This window comes from Saccopteryx leptura, chromosome 3 (genome assembly GCF_036850995.1).
Source record: "Saccopteryx leptura isolate mSacLep1 chromosome 3, mSacLep1_pri_phased_curated, whole genome shotgun sequence".
NCBI classification, from domain to species: Eukaryota; Metazoa; Chordata; class Mammalia; order Chiroptera; family Emballonuridae; genus Saccopteryx; species Saccopteryx leptura.
In genome coordinates this window covers 206,393,638-206,402,577 of record NC_089505.1, presented here as the reverse complement: position 1 = coordinate 206,402,577, position 8,940 = coordinate 206,393,638, and the positions used below count along the sequence as shown (strand labels likewise).

General features: G+C 46.6%; 1 protein-coding gene across 3 annotated transcripts; it reads left to right on the top strand.

Moving 5' to 3' along the window:
• The first annotated feature begins 312 nt into the window (after nucleotides 1-312).
• On the top strand, nucleotides 313-4,852 carry NHLH2 (nescient helix-loop-helix 2). 3 transcript variants are annotated; one of them, XM_066372261.1, is made up of 3 exons: nucleotides 313-467; nucleotides 856-1,083; nucleotides 2,844-4,852. In XM_066372261.1, exon 3 carries the CDS (start codon nucleotides 2,852-2,854, stop codon nucleotides 3,257-3,259), a length of 408 nt encoding a protein of 135 aa, XP_066228358.1. In that variant the 5' UTR covers nucleotides 313-467; nucleotides 856-1,083; nucleotides 2,844-2,851; the 3' UTR covers nucleotides 3,260-4,852. The 3 variants fall into 3 exon arrangements, with proteins under 3 accessions (XP_066228358.1, XP_066228357.1, XP_066228359.1); XM_066372260.1 differs by having other exon boundaries at nucleotides 856-1,191; XM_066372262.1 differs by lacking the exon at nucleotides 313-467 and having other exon boundaries at nucleotides 735-1,191.
• The last annotated feature ends 4,088 nt before the right edge of the window (nucleotides 4,853-8,940 follow it).

Genomic DNA, 8,940 nt, shown 5'->3' with positions numbered 1-8,940 from the left:
TCTGAAAAAGAAAACTAGTCTGATTATGGCTACAGATTCTGCTTAGAGGCTGAGGTTTCTATCATGGACTGCTTTCAACTGTTATATTTTATGGCACAGATTCAGTGGCAATCTGATCTGCTAAAATATTTGGGCTGTGAAAACTCCAACACTGTGACAGATGTCAAGTCCAATTAAGTGACTCATGTCCAGGTTTCTGTCCAATAGGATTTCCCATTAAATATCAATTTAGGGGGAAAAATCCATCCCCCTTCTTAAGCCTTTATCTCTTCCACCATCTCCAGGCTGAATCAATTGGTACAAGCAGAGCCAAGGAGCCACGCACATCTCAGCCTCTTCGCTCGGGCTCTGCCACCTCTCCTGTCTTTCTCGGCTTTCCTGTCACTGTTCCTCCAGGAGACGTTCACTTTTCATCAACCTTTCTCCAAGCATCTCCAAGCCACTGACTATGTATATTTTGCTACAAGGTAAAGAAAAGACGGGGTGGGGGTGGGAGGTGTAACCAAGCCTTGAAAGACTTTGAAACTGGAAATGGGTGTCTGTTTATACAACATACAAGTAAATGAGGGAAGAAGCGAGCTTAGCCCCAAGTTACAGTATTGTGTTCCTGGGAACTGGGTAGACATCAGCTGAACAAAGCCTTAAAAAAAAAAAAAATCACTTCTGAGCAAGATCGCATCTCTGCCATGCACTTCCCAGTTTGTGCTCAGACCTATTAAGGGAAGGAAAAAGAATCCTACAGGAGCAGAATCTTATCTTAACATCTTTCTTATTGATTGTTCTGCTATTAGAGAGTGGAGGAATCAGCCCTTTGATGTGATGTGTTTATCTCTGCATCTCTTTTGTTATTTATAGAGACCTAGAAGAGGAAAAAAGAGCAGGAGACTTTTCAACACGTCGTGTCGTTTTGGAGGAAAAAAAATAAAAAACGAATTTCCTGAAATGTTTGAGAACAATTAAAAGGAAAAGGCATTTTTGATCTATCAACTAAGTAAACAATCATTCATATCGTCCATATCCTGAGATACTATCGTCCCTCGCTGTGGACACCGCGAGATGCCAGCTGCTTTTTCATATTTGAATGTAAGATATATTTTCTGCTTTTAATATATTTCGAATTTCTCCTCCCTATTCTCTGGAATTTTAACTCTAAAAGATTGAAGAAAAGATAATCGAAAAGGCTTTTACAAGGTAAGTCTCCTTTAAGTAATCCCCCCCCCCCCAAGCTTGGAACTAAGTTAGAGTGTTCATATTGCACTTACAGTGCATTTCAGTTAATTTTTAAAGAAATAAAATACATACACGATGTATTATTTATGAATATTTTAAAAAGCTATGTGGAGGAGAATTTAACGTGCTTTGAGGGCAACCCAGGAACTTTTCACCTGAGCTACAACTATATACGTAGTGGCTTATTCTGATTTTCTATTACTCGCTTATTTATTTATGCCCTTTCAAGTCGGTGTGTAGGTGCAAGTTGCTCTACTTATAAACATATCCGTTAAAAGCCCGTAGGGAGTCACATGTAGTTCACCTGGAGCATTTGTTTTTTATTTTGCCTTAGAGGACATGGTTTCCTCGCGGGGAAATGAAAGCCGTCTCGGAGCCAAATTCGCTCCTAAGGCTACGCGGTGTTAGGAGCAAATCGTACATCCCGCTTTTGTCTCTCTGGAAGCAAACCATTCCCACGAGCCCACGCGGATTTTTCCCGCGGCGACGTCGCTCGGGCTGCACACGCGGGGCTCCGGGATCGCAGCCTGGTCCTCGCTCCCGGAGCCTGCGGTCGGTGCGGCGGCACCCGCAGGTGCCCTCTCCTCCTGCCGGCCCCGCTGCAGTAGCCCGAATTCCCCCGGAGCCCGATGATCTTGGGCTGCTCCCTTCCCAAAGGCGCGCAGTCGGGGCCCATCCTCTAGGAGCTGGGCGAGGGGACCTTTCCAGGAAGCCAGCATTAAAACAAAGCTGGAGGCAGACCTGGCCCGGAACGGCGGCTCTCGTCTCCGGACCCCCAAGCACACAAACTTTGCGGCAGTAGGTGCGGCCCGGGTCAGCGCATCACGCGCGGCGCCCACCTCCTCCAGTCGGGAGACCTGCCTTCTCCTCCTCTCCCCAGCCTCTCCTCTCGCAGCACCCGGGCCGGCCGCGTTTTCCCGGGAGTGGTCAGCAAGCTGCCGGGCGCATTGTCTTATTCCACGTCGCCGCGTCCCTGGGTCCCCGATGTGTGTGGCTGTCTGTGTGACAGATGGTGCTTCAGGAGCCTGTGAGGGCATAAGAGTCACTGTTGTGTTGAAAGGAGACTACACGTTCGTTCAGTTATTTACAATTTCGGAGAGGCGCTGGGGAGACCAAGTCGCCTTCGCGCTTCGGGCCGCCTGCTCCCCGTCTGCGCGCGGCGCCGGGGTTCCTCTCCAGCACCTGGCTTTTCCTACCCCGCGCTCCAGGCCAGAGCGAGGTCTGCGGGCGGGACCTCTGTCCCCAGTAAAACCCAGATGTGTTCGTCCTTCGGAGTCATTTGTCAACGAAGAAGTGAGGGATGCAGAATGGCGTAGTTAGTCTATGGCCTAAGGCAGCACAAAACCCAGGCCTCACAGGCCTGCGGTCGTCCCCCGGGCCAGGCCCACAGGCGGGGCTGGGCCTCCTGCAGGCGGGGGTGTCAGGTGCAGGATGCGGCCTGGCGGAGGCGAGACGCGCTCCCTCTCCGCAAGCCAGCTCCCTAGGGCGCTCTGGCTAGGTGTGGGAAGGAGGCTGGGACGCACGCAGGCCCTACGGGGAGGCCCTCCCCGTTCCCGCTCTGATGAAAAGACCCCGATTACTTTTATTGATTGATTTTCTGACTCCCCCCTCAGCCTCCAAAATGATGCTGAGTCCGGACCAAGCCGCCGACTCGGACCACCCCAGCTCGGCGCACTCGGATCCGGAGTCGCTGGGCAGCGCAGACGCCAAAGTGCTGGGCAACGTGTCGGACCTGGAGCCGGTGGAGGAGGCCGAGGGCGACGGCAAAGGGGGCAGCCGGGCCGCGCTCTACCCACACCCGCAGCAGCTGAGTCGCGAGGAGAAGCGTCGCCGCCGGCGCGCTACCGCCAAGTACCGGTCGGCCCACGCCACCCGCGAGCGCATCCGCGTGGAGGCCTTCAACTTGGCCTTCGCAGAGCTCCGCAAACTTCTGCCCACGCTGCCCCCAGACAAGAAGCTGTCCAAGATCGAGATCCTGCGCCTGGCCATCTGCTACATCTCTTATCTCAACCACGTCCTGGACGTGTAGGGTCGGACGCGCTGGCTGCGGGAAGCCGCGGGTCTGGATATCGAGGGACCGCAACCCACCCGGGAGGCCGCTGCGGGGCTGGCGGTGGAGGCGGCGGCCCAGCGGGACACTTGGACTGGGGAAGAAGTTCTGAATGTGTTGCATTCTCTCCCATCAGCAGGGCGATGAGGGAAGGTTTCTGACTCTGGAAGGTGCGGTTGTCTGGCGAGCCCTGGAGCTTGCAGGGGGTGTTTTCCAGGCTGGGCGGACTTCCTGGAGGCTCCTGAGACGAGCTGCCTCCAGGCCTCCCCTTCCTGTGTTAGGATCCTTTGAAGGGTGGTTGCTTTAGCTCACTGCAGACTTGGAGTTCGTTCTCCTAAGTTTATCTCCCACGAATCTTCGAGTTTTGGAAAAAAAAAAAAAAAAAAATGAAGACAAGTTTGGAGTACAAGCTCATAAGTTTAGACGAAGTGGATTTTTCTAATTGACAAATCACCAATTTCCTCCAGTGTAGAGATTTTAGGCACACTAAGGTGGAACAGGAGGAAACTTCTGTTCCAATGTGAAAAGAAAGATTAGAGTCTAAATACAACAGACAAATCCTGCCTTTTTGGTAAGGTTAAAAGATACATTGAGAACAAATAGACATATTGTGGGAAGATTTGAGCTGGGTGAGATTTGAACCCTGAAGTACGACACTAACATAGACATGAAAAATCCATATTTAAATGGAAAACTTAATATCTGATTGCTTTTTCAGGCAATGTGTCCCTTTATATATCCAAAAACATCTATTTGTGACCTTAAATGCGGACCCATAGGTGCAGTTAGAAGACAAACTATTTTTATTTATGTTAGAAGAAGTAGAGTATTTTTATTTATGTTAGAAGAAGTAGAGTATTTTTTCCAAGACATTTATTTTTCAGAGTGGTGATAATTTTACTTTGGATACTCTGTGCCAATTTATTTATAGTCAAGTGTTTACACTTTTTCCTGTGGAATGATTACGTCTAACTTTTTACGTGTTTGTTGAGATTATACTGTGGTTTTTTTTGGCTCTAATTATATTGCACTTGCAAAACAAATTTCCCACTTCTCCCTGTTTCTAAACATATTTTATATATTAAGATGTTTGTTCTTTAAAGGTCTTTTTGTTGTGAGATCAGCAACACTAACATTTCACTATTATAGTTTTTTTAAAAAGTAAGTGTTATTCTTAACTGTAGTTATGTCTGAAAAGTACTTTACAAACTGTTTATAAGGAGGGTAGCTTCTTTGTGTGTGTGCGCGATGTTTGTGTGTGTGATGATTTTAGGAAATTAAGCTATTTTCCTAAAAATATATATATATATAGAATAATCCAGAAACTACTTTCCTCTGTGACAACCAAAAAGAAAAGTCTATAACCTGAAAATGTTTTATGTTCTCAGCTGTGATACTCTTAAAACAAGGAGTGTATTTTAGAGACAAGGGAAAAAAAAACACATCTGCTATCCAAAGATTTTAGTCTTTTTCAGGGTTTTTTTGTGTCTGTTGCTTTATATAATGCAATATTTTGTAGTGAAAATAGATATAATCTGGTTTCTATCTGACAAGTTTTTCAGATCTCATAAATGGTGCGCTGATTTGCAAATAATAAAGGTATCAAATAAAACCTCTTCTGTATTTTAAGTATACCATCAAAAAAAATAATGAACATGCAGCAGAGCATGAAATATCTTAATGAAGTCAATTCCTCAGACAGGAACTATAAAAGAAAAGAAAAGAAAATCTTAACATATTTATGTATTGAGATATTTGATGCTCTTCCTAAACTTGAACACTCATTAGTCTATTAGTCATAGAACAGGGACATAGGAAGAAATTATAGTGTTCATATGAGCATATTATCTGAATTCTAGTTTCTTTTGCTTTAAAAGGAAATGGTAAATAAGCCAAACTCTTTAAATTAAAGTGGGGAAACTGAGGCCAAGGGAGGTGAAGTCTCTACATTAAGTCACGTAGGTATGTGAGAACGAGGGCCCCTAATATGACTCTCAGTCCTCATGGCACTTATTAAGAACAAGGTGTATATTTCTACTGTGCATGCAAACATATAATCAGGACACATAGATTCAGGACTTAACACCTGCAAACAAGAAAAAAATATTAGCCCTGGGCCAACCTTGAGATATGAAGAATGTCATCTATGAAAGCTTATAGTTAGTATACAAATGTGAAATATTTTGTTTACAAGCAGAAGACATGAATAACTTAAATATATATACATCACATATATATAGAATATAATGAACTATGGGTCCGTATCACACCAAAGCTCTGGTTGCAGAATGAAAAATGCAATTATGTGGGTGCTTGGTCTTATGCCTATAAAATATCTGGGATTATGGGCATTTTCCATTTTTTACCCAGGTCTCTGAAGTCAGGTTCACAGAAACCTAATAAGTGAGGTGTCACTCTCTCCTTCGCATGGAGATGCTCAGTAGGAAAGCACCTGGTACAAGAAAAAAAAATGGTGTCTTCTTGGCCTTGGATGTGGACCGGGTCCTGGTTACTGCTGCCATGCCTGGTTATGCCGTTTCTGGTTACACTGTGGCTGGTTACACTGTGGCTGGTTGCACCAACCTGCAGACATGTACTACCTTGGGATTGAATGTTTCCAGGTCTCTCCACCTCTAGGACTGGGGAGAGATAGCTGCTCCCAGTTCATAGCACTTCTCTGTTGGAGGACAGAAAAATTGGCTTTTTTCTAATGCCAAAGAAATGAAGTCAACTTCTGACCTCTGGAGACCTTCTGAGGGCCCCCCTTTCCAGGTTCATGAACGCAGCTTCCAACTGAACACGGTTCTGCCATTGACTCTAGGAGGAACCTATTAACTCACCTCTCTAGACTAAGGCCCTCAGCCTTGAAGTTGGACACAGGAAAGACGTAGACAAAGATCAAAATCCCTTCCCAGCTACACAGCCCATGTGACCTCAGGAGAGGCTCTTTACACGTCATTTCAAATTGACAGCTGCTAAGCACAATCCAGAGAGCAAGGCAGCCCGGTGGCACTTCCCTAGACCAGAGGTACATGCTCATCCTGGCATGTATCATGGGCTCTGTGGCTGTTCAGCCATCGTAAGGGAGTAATGATGCTTCTTTGAATAGTGATGATGGTGATCATTCAGTCTCACATTCAACAAATATTTATTGAGGACCTTCTGCGTGATAAAAATAGAACTACAAATGACACAAAGCCTACTCGAGAAGAGCAGCACACTGACAACAAGTCAACAATAGCTAATTTCTGGTGTTACTAAATGCTGTGAAGAAAAATAAAGTAGGGTGATTAGATAGAGCGATGGCTGTGGGTGCTGGTGGGCGTTATTTTAGATAGACCCGTCCAGGAACACCTCTCTGAGGAGGTGACCTGCAAGTAGAGACCTTGGTCTGTCTACCCAGCAGCCTCTACAGTGGCTGCCATCTGTTAACCTGTCCTGTGCTCAGGCCACCAAAACAGCCCATGCTGATGACTCCCTGCTCCTCCTGGTAGCGGCCTGGCCTTGTGCCCACAGCTGGCTCTCTCCCTGGGCAGACACAGCACCGCAGTTCCTTCTGCTGCTGCTTCCACCTTCTCCTCTCTGCCCCCAGCTGCTCAACAACTGGCCAGGGCATTATTGCTCCCCAGAAAACCTAGCCCCACCTGGCCCAGCTGACAAGGCCACCTGTGCTGGATATCTCTGTACCCAGAGGTCCACCTGACTTCTACCACTTCCAGAGACATCCAGAGACGGGGCAAAAGCCACAGGAAGAAACCCCTTTCCTTGTAGGGAGAGGACAGGAGGCTATGGCCAAGAATGTGGACGGTGGGGTGGGTCAGAAAAGGCAGAGCAGGCTGAGGACAGGGCAAGTAGATCTGGAAAGAAATGAGGCTGCATGGAGGTGGAAGACGGGCAGGGAACACCTGCGTCCCACATGAGCCCTGTTCTTGAGGCTCCTCCGGCGGTCCTGCCCCATGAACAGGTGTCACCAGACTGCTATGATCTGGTAAGTAGACAGAGCTGACCTCTGTAGTGCAGTGACTTATCCAGTTCCCTGCTCTGCTGTCTACTTCTGGATGCTGGCCTTCTACCTACTTTGGGGTGGCAGGAGGTGGGGACACCAACCTGAGTGCATGTATAGTTAATGCCCTTTTCTAGGCTCAGAAGGGCTTGCCCTTTATTATTGGTAGTGGTTGAACTATTAATAGCTAACACATATGAGTGTGTACTATATGCCGAGTTAAGTGCTTTGCATGCATTATCTCATTGAATTCTCACAACCCAACGAGGTAGAAACTTTTGTCTCCATTTAACATACAAGGAACTTAAGGCTTAGAGAGATCTGTAACTTGCCCAGGGACATGAAGCCATGTTTGTAGGTTTATCAAGGTCCTGCCATAACCTATTATATGCCATCATTTTCCTTCGCTTGAAGGGCAGTTGTGACATGTGCACACCAACCCTTGGCCTCTGTGCCCCATTTCTCCACCCTGTGCTTACCAAAGCTTCAGCTTAGGCGCTGACAAAGGAGTACAAGATCTGCACTGGCCACACAACCAAGGGGACAGGTAGAGGCAGGGATTGAATCTGTTCTCTGCTTGCCAGGTCAGGTGTGTGCCTTGGCTTGGGACTAAATGGCCAGGAACACACCACAGGCATTCCTTATTAATAGCTAACACACACTCATAAGTGTTAGCTATTAATAGTTCAACCACCACCAATGAACACGCCCCACCCAGCCCCTCCTGAAGCAGACAGGGCTAACCTGGTACTGTCCTTGGCATTACTGTCCACCAGCACATGGGTGGGTCCGCCTCCGCAGTCTCCCCCACCCACACTCCATAGTGCACGCAGGCCCATTCTCACGCTGCCCCGTGAACCAGCTTTTAAAGTTAGCATGTCATCCCCAGCCTGAAAACTCTTCCTGACTCCTCATTTGCCTATAAAAAATAAAACTCGCATTCTTTCTCTGGGCACAGAAGTGTCTCTGAATCTTGTCCAGATCCCCTCTAGCATCATTGCAGCCTCTCTCCCTGAGGTTAAATGTTCCTGCCAAATTCCTGTTTCCTTGCTTCTCTGGAGACACCTACCCCTTTATAGCCTGTACCTTTGCATTTGCCGTCCCTCTACCTAGAATGCCCTCCTCCAGCCTTAGTTTTTGCCCTGAAAATTCCAGCTATTCCATTGTCACCCAACTCAAATGTAACTGCTTTGCAAAATTTCCCTTAATTTCTTTGGGCACTGTTAGATGCTCAGCTCTGAGTCTCATATACAAACATCACAATGCCAGAATTTACCTTTTTCTCTCATCCCTGTGTTTGAGACCCAGGAGTCTGGGGCCAGGTTCAGACTGTGACTCCAGTGTATTCTAAACATGTGACATTGAACATATTACTATATTTTCTTCAGCCTCCATTTTCAAATGAGTAGGATGGGGCAATATATGTACCTATCTCAGATGCTGTGGTGAGGTTTCCTTGGGATAATGTACAGTGCTTGTCAAAACAGAAAGAATATAATAAGTGCTCAATAAATGTGAGCTGTTATTATCGCCTTTGTATGCATAGAATGTGTAGGAGAAGCGAAAAATAATAATGCAGAAATAATTCATCCATGTATTAATGGTTGTCATCCGCACCAATGGTATTCATTAGCATTTGATACATTATTAGCTTTAC

Bases quoted from the DNA above. Each gene is read 5' to 3' on its own strand.
- NHLH2 (XM_066372261.1), top strand. From the start codon at position 2,852: ATGATGCTGAGTCCGGACCAAGCCGCCGACTCGGACCACCCCAGCTCG.